Source organism: Carlito syrichta, unplaced genomic scaffold, assembly GCF_000164805.1.
Source record: "Carlito syrichta isolate Samal-C Ts95f unplaced genomic scaffold, Tarsius_syrichta-2.0.1 Scaffold277477, whole genome shotgun sequence".
NCBI lineage: Eukaryota > Metazoa > Chordata > Mammalia > Primates > Tarsiidae > Carlito > Carlito syrichta.
The window spans coordinates 88,347-110,918 of record NW_007221573.1 but is presented as its reverse complement, the minus strand read 5'-3'; the positions used below and the strand labels follow the sequence as shown (position 1 = coordinate 110,918).

At 35.1% G+C, this 22,572-nt stretch overlaps 1 protein-coding gene across 5 annotated transcripts in view; it reads right to left on the bottom strand.

Annotated features, from left to right (window-relative positions):
* The window catches only part of LOC103254375 (dystonin), a 133,534-nt gene that overhangs the window by 31,160 nt on the left and 79,802 nt on the right, over nucleotides 1–22,572 (bottom strand). For all 5 annotated transcript variants that reach the window (XM_021709718.1, XM_008052466.1, XM_008052468.2 and 2 more), the window contains 13 exons: nucleotides 21,468–21,699; nucleotides 20,103–20,329; nucleotides 17,788–17,910; nucleotides 17,574–17,675; nucleotides 15,376–15,477; nucleotides 14,167–14,340; nucleotides 13,723–13,878; nucleotides 9,857–10,054; nucleotides 9,378–9,506; nucleotides 5,799–5,969; nucleotides 4,630–4,785; nucleotides 4,227–4,433; nucleotides 774–893 (listed from right to left, as the gene is read on the bottom strand). In XM_021709718.1, the coding sequence (XP_021565393.1) occupies nucleotides 774–893; nucleotides 4,227–4,433; nucleotides 4,630–4,785; nucleotides 5,799–5,969; nucleotides 9,378–9,506; nucleotides 9,857–10,054; nucleotides 13,723–13,878; nucleotides 14,167–14,340; nucleotides 15,376–15,477; nucleotides 17,574–17,675; nucleotides 17,788–17,910; nucleotides 20,103–20,329; nucleotides 21,468–21,699 (2,097 nt within the window). The remainder of the gene's footprint in view (nucleotides 1–773; nucleotides 894–4,226; nucleotides 4,434–4,629; nucleotides 4,786–5,798; nucleotides 5,970–9,377; nucleotides 9,507–9,856; nucleotides 10,055–13,722; nucleotides 13,879–14,166; nucleotides 14,341–15,375; nucleotides 15,478–17,573; nucleotides 17,676–17,787; nucleotides 17,911–20,102; nucleotides 20,330–21,467; nucleotides 21,700–22,572) is intronic.

The window sequence follows — 22,572 nt, the reverse complement described above, 5'->3', positions numbered from 1 at the left end:
AATGATTTATACGTAGACGGCTAAAGTTGCAAAACTGCAGGAACCATTCACCTTTTGCCCACTTCCTTACCCTGATGGCTGGTAGAATTAGAATTATAGCATTCTAATTCTATACAAATAGAATTACAGAAAAGACCAAATTCAAAAGAGTTGAGTAGGGTGGGAAGCAATGCTCTTGAATGCCAGGTGGAAGGGATATCAAAGGTAGAAAAATATTTTTTAAAAAATCATTTTCTAAGTGTTTTCCTAGACTATACAAATAAGTCATTGACTATGTGTCTTTGAGGTTGGGGTGAATTTTATACATGCACAAACACAATAAAATATCAATTTACGTAGGGGCAATCACTTTTTCTCACTCCAGTGTTAAAAAGAATCTATACTGCAAAATCTATATTGCTTTTTACAACAGAATTACTTCAAGGTGGTATTTGGTCTGTGAAAGAAATTACAAGACAGTTGTCATGAAAAATTGAAATGCCAATATTCAAACCACTTCAAATCCTTTATATGTTTCAGATCGAAGAGGACTTCCAGTTTTAATTTTGTATGTTTTTCTTTTAACAATTAACTCTGGAATCCTTAATAAAATGGTCGCTAGAGAGCAAAGACATTGCAACCTGACCAGCATGAGGGCAATTGGTTTTAAATTTAATGCAAATGCACATTGGACAGACTTTTTTCTCTAGTGATAAATAAAACATGATCAAATAAGAATTTCAAAGTGATCTGATATATATGAGACAACATATTTTTCTCACTTATATACCTACCTTATGTTGTGTAAGTTGTGTTTTTATTTTGTCGGGATCATTGGCAATTTCCAGTTCAGAGTCCAAAGACTTTTCTGACTCTTCTAGCCACTCCATAAGTTTACTCCAAGCTTCATGAAACTGTAAAAGAAATTCACATCTTTGTCTTAAAACTTCCTTTTCTTTTTTTTGAGTCAGTCTCACTCTTTTGCCTAGGCTAGAGTGTGAAACCTCGAACTGCTGGGCTCAGGTCATCCTTCTGCTTCAGCCTTCCATGTAGTTGGAACTACAGGCACTTGACACCACACCCAGCTGATTAATTTTTGTAGAGATGAGTTCTCGCCAAGTTCCCCAGGCTGGTCTTTAACCTGTGGTCTCAGGCATTCTCTCGTCTCTGTCTCCCAAAGTGCTGGGATTACAGGCCATGAGCCATCATGTCTGGCTCCCGAAAATTTTCAAGCACATTATATTTAGAATCTAGAATATTTTTTAAACAGAGATTAGTATTAATGAAAACAGTAAACTTATTGATTCAAAATGTTTGCCAAAGAAGAAAAAAATAATGCTTTCATCAGCAAATAGATAATGCTTGGCATTTGTGGTTGTACCCCATGGTCACTTCCTTATAACTCCTCAACACATAAGCTCTAACAAAAGTAGAAAGGAGACTAGACACAGTTAGAAAGATCCAGAAAGAACTTTCGCCTTGTCTTTATGCTCAAAAATTAACATAAATGCTCAGAAAAAAATTGTTTTTTCCTCATTTGGTCCACTGCTATCTCTTGAAGATCTGGGTTTACTCCTAAGGTCTTTAATTCCTGCGTTACCAAAGGAACAAAAAGGGCTGGGCAAAGGATAAAGCTAGTAAGATGGTTTTTAAAAGCAGCAAGAGTAAAAAGAAGCTATTACATTCCTATTTAATGGAAAGATATTCCAATATCTTTATTGCTGCTATCAAAATTCTCAAATTAATGCCTATGCCTCACATATTGATTTTATATGTGTGAGCAGTCACAATACTTGAGTTCTAACAAAATATTATTCTCTTTGGCATCTAGGACCTTACAAATATTCTGGTGCTATACATACTTAATTTCCGTCACAGTTTCTTTTCTGTTTACTATGAATGGCCAGTGGGTACTATTTTTTATGTAATTGTAAAATTGATCATGAAGTATTTCTCACAATAAACTTAAGTGTTATGTAGTAGATACACAACAAAAAATTAAGTAATCAAAATAAAGTTTGGTGCATACCAAAGCATATCAAAAATGAAATAACAAAAAGACATTTAACAGTAACAGCAGATTAAGGACAGAATCACAAAGATGCAAGAGCCCACTAGAGCTTATCTGGTTGCAAACCTGCCCTCCTGGCATGGCATATCCCTCTCACATCTCTAATCAATTTAAACAGTAGAGGCCAGAATTGGCACAGGAATTGCCAAGGCTGGAAAACTATAATCAATATCTGAGCCCAAAACTGAGAAATTAGAGTAAGAAATAAACTAAAGAAACAGCTAGACAAGGTGTTAAGTAATGTGACTCCGATTAATACAGGAAATCACAGTAGCATGGTAAGCTCGGACATAAAAACCCAGAGGTTCCAAGGTTGATCTTGCTTTCAAAACGATTTTTAAGCCACACAGAGAAAATGCTACACATTTCACTATAAACAGAACATATTTATAAAGTTAATTAAGCAAACTGAGAAAATAAAGTCAGTTAAATAGAGAAAGGAGGAAAAGGGTGAGCAACTCGCTATTAGCATCCAAGAAACCTTTATAAATTAGATGTTCAAAACTCAAGAAATGCCTGGACTACAGATGGCATTGTGCCACATGATGTGGAGAGAAAAATGTCAGGCTTGGAAGTAGTTCTGTCTTAATGAAACATTGGATCCTGATTCTATCCCAGTGACTCACTGGTAACACTGAACACTTCATACCTCCCACTCAAAAAGGGATATATGGAGTGTAATCCTCTAACAATGCAATTCTTCATTTCTAAAGCCTTTAAACATGTACACTAATAGCTTTAACAATAGAAATACTTGACTCCCATGACAACTTTTTGTATCACTCAACTGAGCCTAGCTCTCCAAAACAATGGAGTGCAATACCAAGGCTAGAGGAATGCAGCTGAATGGGGCAAAAAGAGTAATTGCAAAATCCTGCTGCAATGTTGCACTAAGTTTCTAGTAAAACTCGAAGAATTTTTTAAAAAAAGATATATGTCGGCTGAGATGGAAGGATCGTCTGAGTTCAGCAGGTCAAGACTGCAATGGCTGTGAGCATGCCACTGCACTCCAGCCTGGGTGACAAAGAGTGAGACTCAAACTCAAAAAAATAAAAAATTAAAAATTAAAAGATACATATCAAGCAAAGTGTGTATGTCGCTCTCTTTCATGGAGCACAATGATACAAATAGATGCATAATATTACCTCTTCTCTGTGTTTAGTCTAGAGTGGAATGTTAATAATAGGTAAAGGAACAAAGAAAAGCTCTTCATAAAACTTATGAGATTTTCTAGCTTAAAAAAGCAGTCCCAAAAGATTTTAACAATTAATTGCAAAGTGAGATGGAGCTATGCCAAAATATTAGAGAAGAAATGAAAGTTTGTCAACAAGTATCGAGAGGTGGAGCATGCTGACCAACTCAGATACAGAATATGACTCCACAGAAAGCTGCAGGGTGTGGGGAAAGAAAGGGGCTTGTTCTGTGTCTGGCTCTCAGCTCTGGTAGTTTGTAAAGAAAGTCTGGCATAGGAACTAAACAAAAGGTAGCAAAACAATAAAGTATGACACCTTACTCTGAGTATGAGAGTAGAAGTTGAAAGAACAAAGGAAAAATAAATGCGGTAACAAAAATTCTGAGCTTCTTTTGGGGCCTTAATGATAATGACCTTTCTATAAAGTCAAGCCATAATCAGTTTTTTCAAGATTAGTTCCCAGGGCCTGAAGTGATTGCCAGGTCAAAGAACAACATCAACATTCAAACTTAGGCCACACAATCAGGTACTGTGACTCATGCCTATCATCCCAGCATTCTGGAAGCATTTTGGAAGAGTTGGATCACTTGAGGTCAGGAGTTTGGAACAGCCTGGAGAACATGGTGAGACTCCATCTCTAAAAAAAAAAAAAAATTAGCCAGGCATGGTGGCTCATGTCTATAGTAGCAGCTATGATGGAGGTTGCGGCGGAAAGATCACTGGAACCCAGGACTTTGAGGCTACAGTGAGCTATGACAGCGTTACTGCACTCCAGCCTTGGTGACAGAGCAAGACCTAACTCAAAAAAAATTTAAAAATAAACAAACTTAGGCCACAGCCCTCTTGGGAAATAACCGCTCTGGCTCTGTGCCATGATTGTTACAGCAAATATAGCCTGCAATAAAAGAACTTTAATAACATATATTTCAGCAGCCAGACCTGATTTATTGCCAAGTTCAGAGTATTTTTATAAAGGATTATTACCTGCTTGGCTCTCTTCCTTGCATCATCCAAAGATCTTCCTCTTTCTACTAACCGTTGAACCACTTTTTCCCATCGACTTTGGACACTGATAAGTAGATTCTTAATTAGGACAACATCTTGTTTCTGACTAAAATATTTCAGGTGGGTTCCAGTTTTGTCCAGCTCTATTATCTGCTCACGATGAGAATTTACTTCGTTGGCAAAGACCTTAACCAAAAAAAAATAAAAAAAAAAAAAAGTGCATAACTAGAAGCTAGTGAAAATAGCTCCATCTTAAAAATCCTTTCAGTATCATAAAGGTGGAAATGTTTTAAAGGACAAAAGAAAGTTCTGAAACTACCAAATGCATGCTTTTGACATTAAAACAGAAAGGAAGATGCTCTCCATTTGCGTCGTTATATACCTTGTGTTCATCGATTTGAAACAAGACTGTGTCCAAGATAAGACTTGGCCGAGAAGCCACATTTAGGGTCTGTTCAGCCTGTGTAAGCCAGTTGATGAAGTCTTGGAGAGAATTGTGGAACTCCATTGCCAAGCTGAGGGCCTCTTCCAGTTTAGTCTGCAAAGACAGATTATTTAGTATTTGATATTTAAGGGTTTTGATTATTTCGCTTGTTTCAGTTTAACCATTTTCTGGCAGATTCCTTTCCAACCTACACTTTATTTATGAATATCTGTGTTAACTAAATATCTTATAAATGTAATGGGGCTTTGCTAAGAGACTGACAAACAAATCCCTTTAAGTCTAGTAAGAAGCATCTCACTACACCTAAAAAAATTTTAATAGCCACTAAATTGTGCTTTTTGGCAATTAACAGTGAACACAATTACTAAATAGACTCTGAAAGAAGAAAAACTGACATTCATACAATTAATTTTGGAGGTAAAAATACTATGAAATATGCTTTAAGCTCTATCAGTGATAGCATGCAATCTAATCTAATCTAGTGTTCTAGCCTATTGTTATTCTATAGCATTCAATAATAATATTGAGATTTCTTAGACTGTTATTCTTGGGTTTTAAAAAAAGTGACCAAAACATATTCATAATTTAGCATAAATTTTAATCTCTTCTAATGGATTTTTAAATTAAGTGCTTATAAAATATAAGCAATCATCTCACTCTTAGCTCTCACCCTCTCCTTCCTCCCTACATACAGTCTTTTGTTTAATTAAACAAATTAGACTAGACTTATTTAATGACCCAGAATTTGAGTGGTTCGCAACATTTAAAAATATATCTAACACTTGATCTATGATTTATGTTTTTCTTTTTTTTTTTTTTTTTGAAAGCAGAATTTATTGAGAGGACAGAAAAGCTCCCACAGTGGGAAGGGACCCAAAAGGGTTGCCCTATCTTTTTCTGTATTGAATATAGCCCTAACTCTGTTCTCATGTTAAACTAGAATACTATTTTCAACGAACCCCATGAAACCTCCAAATGTCTACAAAAAAACAAACCACGAATCATTAAAAGTTCTATTCTGAGTTCATTCAACTCTGAAATAAGACAAGTCCATTAAATAAAACAATGAAAACACTGATTCTATTATATTTAATCAAAGCACATACTTTCCTTTCGTTGAGTTTGGTTTCTACTGATTCCCATTTTTCCTTCAAGTTATTTATGTCTTGGTCAATATTTGTCTCTGCAGATTCAGGACATCTTGCAAGCATCTGCTGGCCTTTCTGCATCAGACTCTTATATGTTTCTTCTTTAGCATCAAAGGCAGCACAGACTTCCTAAATTGAGATACCCCCAAGTTTTAACACTTTTAAGAGAATAAAATCTGAGAGTTCTATTTTTCCAGGTCATCAATCCCAAGTCCTTCATCATATATTCATCTTTCTTTGGCATCCAGAGCGACCCTGACACATTTAAACTTTTCACTATATTGAATTAACACCTAAATCTATAGCTAATACCTTGTCTACTGAGAAATCTCAGAAATGGTGCTATCATTATAAATCCATTCTAGCATGCTAAGGTTTGAAGCAGTAGTTTTAAATGCTGTCAAGAAAGTCTTCACTGTACAGTAACTAATCAGCTCTGTGACCTTGGGTAAGTAATTTAACCTCTCTGAGCCTCAATTTCTTTCTTTGTGAAATGAGGGGCTCTCATAAGTCCCTCTTTATCCTGTGATACAGTGACTGTAATATTTTATTAGTATAATTTAATTCTGTACTCAGAAAACACGCAATGAACAGAAAGTAAAGAACCAGTATGGTAAGACATTTAAGTTGATTACTCAGATCTAGAATTACAAAAGCCAAACTAGTGGTACCATGAATATTATTCTTATTTATAACATTTTCAAAACTTCCAACTTGAATGTAGTATATATCTTTCTTCTACAGAGAATATAAGAAAACATTACTTAAACAAATTCAAAATTTAAGATCACTGAAATAAGTTATACTTTATTTAAAAAATTAAGACCAGTTATGTTCTATTCATTCAATTGCAATGTGGATCAAATCATAGTTCCTATTGAAAATTATATATTCTATGCTTCACTAACTTTTAGAATTTTTTAATATTTTCAACTTTTTTAAAAATATTTTTTAAAAACTGAAATGCAGTTCATATAACATAAGTCACCATTTTAAACTGTACAATTCAGTTTTTTAAAAATATATTCACAAGGTTTTGCAGTCATTATCACTAACACTATTAAAACATTCTATTCTCATCAACTCTAAACTTTGTAATTTCTTAACTCTTTAAAAAATAACACTTTCTAAACATATTTAGAACATCATTTACTAAGAGCTTCCTATCCCTAAAGCAAAGCTTTTATATATAGTTAGAAACTTGGGAAATTGTAATATTGTGGGTTTTGAATTTTTCTTCATTTCTAGCACAACCAAATCAAAAGAACATCTCTGAAACAGTATCACAAATATCAGTAACTCTTCAGAATTCTTTAACTCACAGAATTTCTATAGCCTGTTAAAATTATAGAGGTGATAAATTAATTTTAAATAGCCCATCCAAACCAAGATAATATGTAATATATTTCTGAAAGTAAAGTATTCCAAAGATAAGTTCTTTGATTTCAAGTTCTTACTTGCATTCTAAATTAACATTTTAAAAAACATATGTTTTTAGAGAATAATTCCAAGCATTAAATTACTGGACACTGTAAAAGCTAAGTAAGTATTTCCTGGAAAGCAGAAAACTGCCCTGAAGTCACTCTGGTTTTATGGCAAAGGAAGATAAGCACTCTCAAGTTATCAATTAGTCAATTACTTTATCAGTTTAACAAAAGAATCTCTTGTTGCACCAGAAACTACCACCACCACCACCACCACCAATAATAACAACAATAAAAACCACACATGAAGCCGGATTTGGTGGCTCAACCTGTAATCCTGTGCTTTGGGAGGCTGAGGTGAGTGGATTTGCCTGAGCCCGTGGGTTCAAGACCCGCCTGGGCAACTTGGTGAGACATCTCTACAATAAATCAAAAAATTAGCTGGGTGTGGTAGTGCGCGCCTGTAGTTCCAGCTACTTGGAAGGCTGAGGTTGAAGGATTGCTGGAGCCCAGGAGGTCAAGGCTGTGGTGGCCGAGAGCGTGCCACTGCGCTCCAGTCTGGGCGACAGAGTGAGACTCCAACTCAAAAAAAACCAAAAACAAAAACAACAAAAAAAACCACACATGAAATAATTTTCTAAAACAATAAATATACCTTAGTGATTTCTAGAAAATTCTACACTGAATTAATAAGACTTATTTAAACTGTTTATGGCAATTGTGAAATGAATGTGAAGTTACCTACTGTCATATTCTATTTCTTTACAGCATCTACAAGATGGTTATTTCCTTTTCAAATCACCAAATTCAAAACTATTTCCAAATAAGTACAGTTTTAAGATTTTATAACAATGCTAGGTGTCTGCTAAACACTGCAAATTTTGATGTGCAATGGCCCATTTCTTTTCTTTTCTTTTTTATAAACTTTTTATCTTAAAGATGCGAGGTACAATTCAGGGTTAGGTACACAAATGTTCATTATGCAGGCACCCTTGTTGATGAGGTATGAATGGCCTGCTTCTCTTGACAAATCTCTACTTCCACTTTTATTTCCCAAGATACTAATTATCAGTATTTGAAAATAAAAAAAAAAATTCTGATACAAATTCGTAAGTGTAAAAATGAGAGGAAATAGTTTTCAAAATCTGAACCGCTGTTTTGATTTAGAACTTTTAGAGCTGAATTAAAATGGAATATAAATACAAAATGTCAATAATTCAAAGGTAATTAATGTGTCAGTCCTATTTCTACAAAAGAAAGTCTGGGTTTCAAATTTCATTATTTTTCCCTTTCTCTTTCTAGGTGACAGGGCCACGGGATCTGGGTGGGAAGGGCCCCCAGGCACAGTGTTCCACCCTGGACAGTTAAACAGCAGCCTCCTCGTCTCCCCTGTATAGTGTAGATGTGAAGTGAAAGAGAGTGCTCTATCACCATTAAAACAAACAAGTAGCTTTCTTTCTTTCCTTCCTTCCTTCCTTCCTTCCTTCCTTCCTTCCTTCCTTCCTTCCTTCCTTCCTTCCTTCCTTCTTTCCTTCCTTCCTCTCTCTCTCTCTCTCTCTCTCTCTCTCTCTTTCTTTCTTTTAATTTCAATAGCTTTGGGGGATACACATAGTTTTTGGTCTGGGCTTTAACAGTACCAGCACCCACACCTGTGAAAAGCAGCTTTCTTAAAACAGAACAAGAACATATTTTCCAGTCTTCCATGATACTGGGAGAGAATACCATACTTCTAACAATGATTTTAAGTCAATTTTGATTATTTTGGAGATTTTTCTGTACACTGCAAGGCACAGCAGATTGCAATTTATACAATGTTATATTAATACCTGTACAAGCTTATCATCTTTGGGGGGAAGGGTTGCTTCCAACAAATGTCTAGAATTCTACAAACTCTTTTCATACACTGGCACAGTATCTTTGAAATAAAGGTTGGGTTTTCCCTTTAAAATTTTAATTAATAAATGTTGTTGTTTCTGGCATGTATACATAGTGATTTCTGCCATAAAACTGAATGTCCTTTAAAGTTCTCTCCCATGATTTATGTATCACCAGGCCCCACACATTGGTCAGTTTGTGAATCTAAGGCTAGAACTGTAGGAAATTCTGTACTTACCATATGGACATTAAGCTGTTCCTTGGCTGTTTCTGGTAAACCTCCCAGGGGTTTGGATGCCAAAAGATGACGCTCCGTGTCGGTCAGCCACTGCTGCAAATCCTCAATTTCACCATGGAACCCTTTGGCCTGAAGTAATAGGGAATTTTAAGTTGGGGCCATACCCTCTGTCAGTTTCTAGCACAAAATAAGGTTCAAACAATCCCAGCCTGCTAAGCGTCTCTGGGCATTCTTAAGAACAGCCAGGTACTACTAGATCTGTCTTGCCTTCTTTCATCAGGAGACCTCTAGTAGATAAGAGTATTATACTAAGAACTAGAGAGCCGCATTCTCTTCTGCTCTGCTCTTTATCCAACTTATTTTTACTCCTCTGCTTAAGGTGTAACAATTAAACAGGGGGCTGTGAACTAATGAAAGAATTCCATGCTTCTGTGGCCTTGAATGCTATAGAGAGTTTCAGAATGTATTCTCTTATTCACCTGGCGCAAGGCACCATCCAGCTGCTGCTTCCTTTGCTCTGTTTTTTCCAAAATGTTTTGCCAGCGTTGATTTAAAACCTCTAGCTTGTTCTGGAGGTTGCTTGCTTCTTCTCCCGCACTTGATTCAATTAGATCATTTCCTGCTTTATTAACAGCTTCCACTGTGGACTGATGGGCTAATACATCATTTTGGAGCACCTGAAAATAGCATTAAGATAACAAACACTAAGTTTGTTAGTGTATAACATGCTCGCATAACATTTAATGTGATTGTTTTATGTTTTGATTATAAAACATTCCGAAACAAAAACATCAAATGCATACAGTTTTAATATTAAGTTTTTAAATGATAAATTTCCTGTCCCTTAGCTTTGCAGTCTTCCTGGATATAGCTTTAATCTACCGATATACCCTGAAATGATTGTATGAGAATACTTTGCTAGTTATTCTCATCAGAATGACCTTGCAATTGATGACACTAAATATCTGGCCATTATAATGAAAACGGTCTAAAGTTTCTTATTTGATTCAAGCTAATTTTAATTAAACTTAATTCTCATGTCTCAAGAAATTAAGATATTTTTATTCCTACGCATCCACTTTCAAGTATAAAATTATCATGTCTAAGATATGCAGCACTATATTTTTACAATTAGCATTCTGAAAGTGAGAAAAAAAAAAACCCAGACAAACCATAGAATATTCCTTTATCTTCTCTCATTGGAAGGGTCCCCAAATTGACTAAGTTGAAAGGAATCTTGGAAGACCCTAACACGAAGTGAATAAGAGATTTCACTGTATAATAGGGACACTTAAGCCCGGCATTCCATAGTTCAGCTATTCGTTTAGTAGAAAATACACATATTTTCTACTTACTGCTTACTACAGATCCCAGCAAATAATGGCTTCCTTTTACACAATGGAATTCAAGGAGAGATTAATATGCCTAAATCCACTAAAATGGGGAAAAAGTGGTAAATGCAGAAAGCAATCCCAAAACTTAAAAAAAAAAAAAAATTTCTTATACGAGAAAGATTTGCACCTTAAAGAACAAGTATAGTCTCAGTCATAGATTCCCTTCAAGAAGACTATGCTTACATTTTTGGGAACCAGAAGAAACTTCCTTCTACTAATTAGTAAAAGTTGGTCATAATCCTACCCTGTACTCATTGACTCAGGGTTGACAAGAACATCATCTCTCACCCTGTGTAAGACATCACACATCTGGAGAGAAATCCAGACCAAGGAGGATTTTCAGCAAACAGCAGTAACCCCATCTGAGATCACTGTTTATAATTGTATTCACTCATTTTCTGAGGCATCTGGTGAGGGAGTGTTTTTCAAAGGCTATAAAATCAACTGAGTAAGAAGTTATCTTTATAGAAAGCATGTACTTTGATATGTTAACCATAGGAATTGCTCTCAAAATGAAAGAGTTAAATATTCTTGTGGTTAAAATATAAAAGATAATTCTATAAAATTAATCATTCTAAATAGACTATGTCCCACTACAAAGTCGGAGCCTAGTAGTAGGAGGAAAAAGAAGGAGAGGGATGAAAACATTCTCTCCCTTCCTGCAGCAATCCTCCTGGGAATTCTAAGATCGCTTACTTTTCCTCTTTGAGAAATGGAAGGAAAAAAGAAAAGAAGGCCTTTCTAACTACCTAAAGGTAGGCAAATAGAATTAAAAGCTCTCCACCAATCTCACACCAAAATGACTGGATCAGATTGCCTCATTTTTCACCTCAACTATATTACTCTCAGTTCCTATCACTGATGTATATTGTGTTTAAATGATAACAATGACACAAGTTATCAAAACTTCTAGGATACAGCCAAAGACATGCTCAAAGGAAAATTTATAGTACTTAAGGTCTATATTTAAAAACAACAAAACTGAAAGATCACATTTTAATAATCTAATATCAGACCTCAAGGAACTAGAAAAACATGAACAAACGAAATCTAAAACTAGCAGAAGAAAAGAAATAATGAAGTTCTGTTCAAAACAGAACTAAATGAAATTGAAATAAAAAATATAAAGGCTCAACAAAACAAAAGGTTGCTTCTTTGAAAAGATAAACAAAACTGACAGACCACTTGCTAGATTAATTTGGAAATAAAGAGAGAACATTCAAATTAGCTCAACCAGAAACAAAAATGGAGACATTACAATAAATATCACGGAAATACAAAAGATCATTTGACATTATTATAAACACCTCTATGCAAACAAACTAGAAAATCTAGAGGAAATGGATAAATTTTTGGAAACATACAGTCCCCAACCTTGAATCAGGAAGAAACACAAACCCTGAAGGAGACCAACAAGTAGCAAGATTGAAACTGACTAAATATCTCCCAACAAAAAAATCCAGGATCTGACAGCCAAAATCGATCAGACTTTCAAAGAAGGATTGGTACGAATTTTACAGAAGCTATTTCATAAGACTGAAGACAAGGGAATGAATTATCCCTAACTCATTCTACAAAGCCAGTATCACCCTAATACCAAAGCCAGGAAAAGACACAAGAAAAAAAGAAAACTATAGACCAATATCCCTGATGAACTTAGACATAAAAATTCTCCACAATATACTAGCAAACTGAATTCAACAGCACATAAAAAATAAAACCCACCATGATCAAGTGGGTTTTATCCCAGGGATGCAAAGGTGGTTCAAAATATGCATGTCAATAAATGTGATCCATCACATAAACAGAATTTAAAACAAAAATCATATGATCATTTCGAGAGATGCAGAAAAAGCATTTGATAAAATCCATCATCCCTTCTTGATACAAATCCTCAGAAAAACAGGCACAGAAGGAACATTCCTTAAAACAATAAAAGCCACATACAACAAACCCACAGCCAATATCACACTGAATGGAGAAAAGTTGAATGCATTCCCCTAAGAACTGGAACAAGGCAAAGATGCCCACTTTCGTCACTCTTATCCAACATAGTATTGGAAGTCCAAGCAAGAGCAATCAGGCATGAGAAAGAAATAAAGCATATCCAAATTGGAAAAGAAGAAATCAAACTATCTCTGTTTGCCAACAATATGATCTTATACTTAGAGAATCCTAAAGACTTCTCCAAAAAACATCCGGACTAGATAAATGAATTCAGTAATCTCAGGATATAAAATGAAAACACACAAATCAGTAGCACTGCTTGACACTAATAGCAACCAAGCTGAGAATCAAATCAAGAACTCAATTCCATTTACATTAGAGGTCAAAAAAGCTAAAATGCATCACAATATATTTAATCAAGAAGATGAAAGACCTCTACAAGGAGAACTATAAAACACTGATGAAACAATTGTAGAGGACACAAACAAATGGAAAAACATTCATGCTCATGGACTGGAAGAATCAACATTTTTAAAATGACCGAAAGTAATCTATACATTCAATGCAATCCCTATCAAACTACCAATGTTCTTTTTCACAGAATTAGAATAAACAATCCTAAAATTCATATGGAACCAAAAAAAGAGCCAGAATGGCCAAATCAATCCTACACAAAAAGAACAAAGCTAGAGGCATCACATTACGCAACTTCAAATTCTACCTCAAGACTGTAAGTAACCAAAACAGCATGATCCTGGTATAAAAGTAGACTTCCCATTCTTGCTGTATTTGGTAATAATTGCTTTGAACAATGAGAAAAATATTTTAATCACAATCTTTTAAGAAGTGTATTTTAAATAGTTTAACCTTAAGTTATAAGTGTCAAATGTGAACTTGCATCAAAACCATACACTTGAAACACACATAAGAAACATGCCCCCAAAATTCTGCCAACACTAGACATGCACAGAGAAGAAACAAAATATGCAATAATAGCTACGTACATGATGCTTGGCTAGTTCAATTTCAATGGCTTTAGGGTCTCCTCCAACAGGTTTCTGTTCACTCAACAAGCCCTCGGTGTGGGTCAGCCAAGTCAGGAGCTCATCCAGGGCATGCTGAAACTGACCCAATGCCAACAGAGCACCCTCCAGCTTATGCTACAGAAAGTGGAGAGGAAGAAAACCTATGGATTCATTTGGTATCATGAATGACATATATTTATAGAACAAGAACAAAAAATCAATTCTTTCATGTTGCATAAGTCGGTAAGCACAGCCAATGAAGTCTCAATCATCCTACTCTACATCGCAAGTTTGATGTCGTTTTAGTTAAAAAATGGTATGTGGGAAGCAGGAAGAATTATAGCTTTATTTTTTAATAATTATTTTACATTAATATTTGAATTACAAAATTTATAATATCGTAACAAAAGTCTTGGTATTTACCTGTCTGTTGATAATTCTCTCATCCAGGCTATCCCATATCAATTTCAGTTCCATTAGCGGGTCTTGAACAGTATGTTTGTCACTCTCTTCCGTTACTTTCTTCAGCAAAAGCTCTGCTTGGTGGTTCAGTCTTTCCATTTCTATCTGTTGTTGGTAGGCCTCTGACTTAAATTGCTATTTTAAAAAAGAGAAAAGCAGTGTAAATATTCTAAAAATCAATAACTTCAAACAAAAAATTCTAAGGGTTAGAGCTTTATTCTAATTCACACTTCCCATCGGGGAAGGTCAAGAAAAATTAAAATCTAACATAAAGCTTACCAACGAAAGAATTATTGACAAAAAAAATAAGGGAAATCTTTTCTCTTTATTCAATATTTTCTGATGGAAACATGCTTCTATTTATAAATTTGACATTTCATTTTTGTTCTCTACAATAAAAAATTAAATTTCAAAGCTGAACTTATTCCAATGTCTAATTATAATATATTTAAAAAGAGACTTGAAATTAGAGGAAGAAGAAAGTTAAATGTATAGTGACATATATGAAACCCCAAAAAAAGTCTTAATAAACTCAAAGTAATAGTTCTGACTTTAAAATACATGCATAATGTTTTCTATAGCTCTGCAGTGCTCATTAATATTTAATTATTTCTATGCCTCGCATACTGCTCTCATAGAATAACATTCTTCTCTCCAGCTGCTTTCTAAGTCACTGATATAATTAATAATCTTGGCTTTGACAACAAAAAGGTTCCCTCATAAAATATCTCTATAAAATATTTTAGTATGTAATAGTAAATAATTAACAGCCAAGCAATCCCTTAACTTTTTTTCAAAACACAAAAATAACAATTAAAACATAATAAGGTATAGCAAGCACTTGGTATGTTGGCTTTGACATATACAATGTTTTAGTTAACTTCAAAAAAATTGTTTTCTCCTTTTGGTTTATTTGTGTTTTCTGATTTTTCTATAATGAACAGTTATTAACTTAATGAAAAGAAAACAACTACTATTTTATTCCTTTATGAAATGAGCACTTACACACTGCTTATTATGTGTAGGCACTACATATATTAAACTAGCTTCATGACTGAACTCTCAAAGGTCAATTAGGTAAAAATAATAAATGTTTGTAAGGTGCTCTGTGAACAAAGAACTTAAAAAAGCAAGGAAGTCTTTGATAAACTAGTCAGCCCCAACACATACCTTTAGCTCTTCAATTTGCTGCTTGACAGTTTCGAGATCTGTTCCAATTGGAGACATGGAAGCTAATTTGCCACCTGCAATATCTACCCAATCAAATATTGCCTGAAAGACACATTAGTGCATGTTGTTAAAATAGTACATTTGAAATTGCTGCAATATCTCAAGTATTATAGAAAAATACAGTAATAAATCTCAAAACATATTATGAATGAGCCTATCTTATTAAAAAATCTACATGGTACACCTCACTAAGTAAAAACAGCAAGACAGTGAAACATTTGTCCCAATATGTAGCAGATATAAGCTCTAAGCCTGCATCCAAGTTGGCAAAAATAAATTCTTAATCAATTTTTAGATTATTAAGAACTTTCAAAAAAGTTAATTTGAAAAAGATTTTTTGAAATTCAATCACATGAAATAAAAGTCACTATTCTATTGTGACTGCCTGAAAGGCATTCTGCATAAATATATTGAAAGAAAAAGATTCTAACCTATCTGCTTATTTCAAAAAGAAAGAAATTATGGTTTAGCACTTGAGCAAAATATCTGGCTCAAGCAAACTCTTATTTATTATTGAGATTGGCATTAAAATCCTATATATATATAAATGATTATCATTATGACTAGTATTCCAAATTGTAACACAGACTTCAGAATCTCGTTTTTCTTGTTCTTTTTAGGTAATATAAACAGTCCAAAAGGCTCAACTCATTTAGTTGAGTACTGAATACATAACACAATTGTTTTGCACTTTAATGAAGTTGGCAGGTCATAAAGTTGGGGGGAAAAAGATCTTGGATTTTTAAGTTATCATTAACCACCCCTGACAAAACGCTTAACCGGCAACTTGGGAAATAAACTATATTTTACTTTAAAACCAAACCTAGAAAACTCTGGAGCATCTGGAGCCTTCGAAAACTAGCTACAGTGAGCTATAGCTACTGAATAAATCAAGCGGCCCTTCGTCCACAGATGATGCTCTTAACACGTGACCAACAGGACTTATGACAGCCCTTGTCTTTTTGGTAGAGATATGAGACTGCACAAGTCATGGTGTCTTGCCTGTGACTTTCTAAATGGCTGCATGTGGGGGCAGGGCCACCTCTTGCCATGCAGACAGCACAACTCAATGACTTACTAGTGACCTGGCCTCACAGATAGAGGGCTGGAGCCCCATTTAGTTACTGGCCACTGACACCTAACTAATAAAGGATCACTTTGGTTAAAGAAAAAAAAGGGCGGGGGGAGAATTATAATAAAGTGTTATTTGCATTACATTTTTTCATATATTTCCAAAGTTCAAAAAACTTTAGGCTGGCATACAGCCTAGCTGTGATATTTATTTTTACAAATATAGAAATGGAGTGGCATAATGAAAAAGGAAAAGATGTTCTCATCTGAGCTTTAAAAATAATATTCACTTAGTGTTATGGAAATACTTAGAAAGGCTTTTTCCATATGGTAAGAGGGATGAAAGATTAAACTCCTGCCAGCTAGTTAAGAAATGAAAGAAAGTCAAGGAAGGTAAGGAGAGAAATATCCCTGAGTTGGCCACAGCTGACAAAAGAATTTTTAACATTAAAAATAGAAAGGTATAAATGGTTAATGACCTGAATGAGAACGCTTAAGAGATGTCAAAAACAATGATTAAAAGGAATTATGTATATGGAAAAGAAGAAAACGCTTTTACACACCAGATTATGACCTAATACAAATCTATTTTCGTACACGGAGAACACTGGCTTCAAATCATATTTCTTTACTTCTGACTTTAGTTAAACTTAGTGATATTTTTAGATAGTGTTTACTCCTTTCATCTTATTCCACTCAACTTAGAACAGGATTCAGATTCAGTTCCATTTCTCTGTCTGGTGCTGAGCCATTTATGAAACATACTGTGTGGGAGCATTTACTTTCACTTAAGAAACACATTAAAATATTTCTCTTCAAAGTAAATTTCACTGAATGTGTGTATAAAAATGTGTTTAGATGAGTACATATATCCATATGTATCTGAAAGGTCAGAAATGTCTTCGAAAGACAAAACATAAACTGAAGTACTTGAAGCAACTGCAGGAATAGAGTTGCCCACAATGGCATATGCACTTGCGGTCTTGGGGTGGTGCCAATATGTAGACATCAATTAGTGTAATTCCTCCTCCCAGCTAAGACCAGTACAGACGCTGTAATCCCCTTACCTGCAGTCCATCCTGGTACTGAACAGCAGCCTGCATTGCCTCCTCAAGTTTGTCAACTCGGTCTTTCCAAGCCTTATTTAGAGAATCCCATGCTGAATTTAACTATAATATAAATGTTAGAACTCTTTGAGTGCCACAGTTTAAATTTTTGACTATACATTTTAGTTAACTAAAAAAAGCATTGTGGGAAGAGTGGAAAATAAGTCAGTTGTACCTCATCTATACTCTTCTTGACAATGGGTTTGTCAGGCTCCCCACATGCGGCAATGAGTTCAGAACCCAGGTTGATAACTATGTCTAGCTCTTCCTGGAGTCCATCTATTTCTTCCCTTATGGCCTAAAGCAAGAAAAAGATAGCCTTAGGATTGTAAGCAAACCCACACTGAAATTAAAAAAGATATACACAAAGATATTAATAGTAGTTATTTTTAGGATGTATGATTATAATAATTTTAATTTTCTTCTTTGTTTTCTAAGTTTCTGCAATACAATTTTTCAACAAGAGAACAGAAGAAAACAGCACCCTTTGAGTAAAATATGCTAAATGTTTATTATAAAGATAATATTTAAGAAGTATTCATAATATTTGTAAGTACTTATATTTAAGAAATATTTCTTATTGATAAAAATAAGAAATACTGTAACAAATATCAGAACATATTTTTAAAAATATCAACCATACTGTAAAGTATAGAAAGTCATTTTGTTTTCCAAAGTTTTACAACGTAAATTTAACATAGACATAAGTAAAATATGGGTTCAAAGAATCTATACAAATTAATGCATTTGCCAGTAGACTTAGGATAAGCTAGCATTGGATTTACATTTTATGTAATTACTATAGGACCTGTAAATTACAAAAATACAATAGTAATGCAATATCCTATCTTTGCTTTTATTTTTCTGGTTAAATATATTTATTCTTTGGCCACCATTAATAAAACAAACAACAACAGATGATGGAGAGGATGTGGAGAAAAAGGAATGCTTCTAGGTTGCTGGAAGGAATGCAAACTATTGCAACCTCTTTGGAAGACAGTGTAGCGATTTTTAAAAGAACTAGAAAGTGACCTTCCATATGACCCAGCATCCCCCTATTGGGGGGGATACCCAGAGGAACTCAAGTTATTCTACAAAAAAGACACCCGCACACACGTTTGTTGCAGCTCTATTCACAAGAGCAAAAACATGGAACCAACCAGGCTGCTCATCGAAGTTGGACTGGATTAAAAAAATGTGGTACATATACACAATGGAATATTATGCAGCCATAAAGAATGACAAATATATGGACTTTGCAGCAACTTGGATGGATTTAGAGTCTATTGTACTAAGTGATCTATCACAGAAACAAAGAACAGAGTACCATATGTTTTTTACTCATAAGCAAATCTTGAACAATTATCATACTATAAGAAAGGGATTGGCAGGAGTGGGAAACTGCCAGGGGAGGGTGGTGGGATTGGCAGTTGAAGGAAACTGCCAGGGGATGGGGGGGCATCAACAACAACAACAACACCTCATCAACAAGGGTACCTGCATAATGAACATTTGTATACCTAACCCTGAATTGTACCCCACATCTTTAAAATAAAAAATTTAATAGTTAAATAATTTAACTAACTATCTATCTATCTATCTATCTATCTATCTATCTATCTATCTATCTATCTATCTATTCATTCAACAAACATTAAGCAAGCATGAACCAAGCCCTAAATTAGGCACTGGGGATACAAAAAAAAAATAGATATGGCTACTTGCCACAAAGGGCTCACGGTCCAGCAGGAAAGGCAGAAGCAACAGGAAGTCATACTATGTGCAAAGTCCACAGACGAACTAACTCTGCTAAGTATAAAAGAAAAGATTTTATATGGTGGTTGGGGGGACGGATAATAATTCAACCGAACCTTGAAGCTTGAGTGGCATCCGCTGGAAGAGTGGCAGAAGAACACTTGAGGGTGAGAAAATAAAACATGCAAAGGCATGGATGCTAAAAAGAGCAAAACTGTTGTGGGAAAGCCATTTTCTAACTACTAGAAGGGAGAGTTTGGTAAAGGAACAGAAGAAAAACATGGCTTTGGAGACACAGGCATGGGCTAGGCCAGGGTGTAAAAAGCTGCATGTCCTGTTATAGGGAGTCTAAATTTTATCCAAGAGGCAGAGGATACCTTTGGGGAATTTAGGCAACAAGATAGTAAGAGCCAATCTAGAGACAACTGGCAGCAATGAGAGAGTCCTGGCAAGGAAACACACTCTACACTTTGGAAGAAAAAAAAACGAGAGAGAAAGAGATAATGAGGCCCTGAAATATAACAGACACAGTGGTAATGGAGAGAAATTATTTCAAATACATAGTCTCAAAGGGAAATGTGTGGGTGTACTCTATCTCCTACTATTAACACTGTGCATTCCACTTTCAGAACAAAATAAATTTTAACAGAGTAATTCCTCATACTTACCAAAGGAATCCAGGTTTCATTATGTCACCACTTATCTTTCTAATTTTAAATGAGATTGTTTGCTTACCTCTGCTGCTTCTTGCTGTTGTTTTACAACTGAGGGATCGATTCCAGGATCTTCCAGGTCTCGGATGAAATCTTGAGTATCTTTAGTGGTAACTACCAGTGACATGTGATCACACCAGAACTTTTCTGCTAGTTCCATCACATCCAGTAGTTTGGCTTCCCTTTCTTCCACCAGTGTGTGTATGTTCTCCCAGATGAAAACCATTTGGTCAAGCTTATCCTGAACAGCTATACAGCAAAACAATATCAATAAGGCTATTGGTTAGCTTCATTGAAGCCGTAAAATAGGATGTCTTAGTTTACATAGAAAGTAGTACGTCGCCGGGTTTGGTGGCTCAGCCTGTAATCCCGTGCTTTGGGAGGCCGAGGTGAGTGGATTGCCTGGGCTACTTGGCGAGACCTCATCTCTACAATAAACCAAAAAAATTAGCCGGGCGTGGTAGTGTGCGCCTGTAGTTCCAGTTACTTGGAAGGTTGAGGCAGAAGGATTGCCGGAGCCCAGTAGGCTGAGGTTGCAGTGGCTGGGATTGTGCCACTGCACTCCAGTCTGGGCGACAGAGTGAGACTCCAACTCAAAAAAAAAAAATAAAGTAGTGAGTTAACATGCTAAGTATCTAGCTGACTCTAGTCTAGTGGGTATCAGCAGGTCCAAGAGACTATCTCAGACAATGTAAGATCTCTGGGTCTCTTACACCTGCTGAATCAAGCCTCTTCTGGGCAAAAGAGGATGCTTAAATCTTAAGTGAGCTCACAGAACAACCAAGTTGATCAAGTTTCAAGTTCACAAAGATTAGTCTTAATCCCAAGTAAATGAAATAATCACCTGACTTAATTCTTTATGCTCTACAATTCAAGAATAAAGTTGTCTATTCAGCCCTAGGACTGTAACAACATAGGATACATATTTGAGCTGGCTTACAGAGAATGCTTATTGTAAATTTCCACTACATACATGTTCTTCCTTTGATCCCTAGCATATATCTCTATGATGGCTGGCTATGGTCCCATTTCTGTGGTTGTGAGATGGGGTATGCATGCTATGTAAGGTGGTGTAATCAGTAAGGGGGAAAAGAAGAAACCCTAGGAGTGGCCTCATTAGCATTATGTCTTAACCTACTGGTTTAAAAGGCCTGAAGAACATAGGCCTTTGTATAATAGCACACTTGATATTCAACCGATTGATTTCACAAAGGAAGACGTTATCAAGGGATGTGTGTAAACACGCTCTTCAACCTTAAGCACATCACATTTGTTAATACCTTTTCTAAGATTTGGCATTTTATTATACAGTTGGCTTGCCAGCAAACAGTACACACTTAGAATTGTTTTAAAAGTAATATTTGTTTCTTTATTCCAAAATTATTACCTTTGGCAGATATGTCTTTATCAGTGCCCCCAGATCTGGCAATCATTTCCTCTCCCCTCTGTTTAAGAGTTTCATACAGCGGTTGTAGCTTTTCCATGTCTACTGACACATTCTTATTTTCACTGATCTGCTCCTTGATTTTCTCAACCTCAGCAGAGATAGAGGGCGGCTGCCTCAAACGCTCCACAATGCGTTCCAGGCTCTCGAGGATCTGATCTATCTTGTCATGGAACTAGTAGTAGTAAGACCAAGAGATCACTTATGAAAAAAAGATCTGTGATACCAAATGCAAAATTTAAAACATTCATTGAATGTCACAATTAAGAATTAAAACTTAGCCCCCTTATCAACCTACCCATCCAGCGGTTGTATGAAGACATATCTGAAATCATGCCTTGTGTGCACCTAGGAGGTACACTACCTATGTAGAGTAGCCTTAGCTTCTTATAAATAATTGACTGTTCACTAAGAAATGGTATATGTTGGTATATAATTGGACCACATGGCAGCAGCGTCTGTTTCACCAGTTGCTTCATATTCTTATTAATTTTAAAAATTAAGTTCCAAAGGTTGGGTGTCTAGCTATTAAAACTGATCTTTTTTGTCATTTTAAATGACTATTCTGGCATCTTAAAAAGTTATATTATTAAATATGAAATTCATGGACAATTTTGATTGGAATCAAGGGATTCCTTAAGTTATGTATTTCCTGAGCTGGAAAATGTTAAAAAATTAAATGAAAAAAAAAAACTTTCCATTGTTGTGTCAGAAGTTTATATTTAATTCACAAATACATAATCGGATACTTGAGAGAACTTCACATTTGTGTTTGCAAGGGTACCACAGACAATTAGGCAGTGTTATAGAAACTTATTTGTTTATTCACAGGTTCAACACTATCCTCAAAGTTAAAGGAATCATCACACGAGATTACAGAAAATGGACCTGCATCTAATGTTAAAGACTAAACCTTGAAAATGGAAAATCTGGAGTATTTCAAGATTTAACTTCTTAACAAAGATATTTTCAAAAAAGAAAAGAATACCTATTTCTAACTTCATATATATTTTATTCAGCCTATCATCCTGTCTTTCTTTTTATTGAC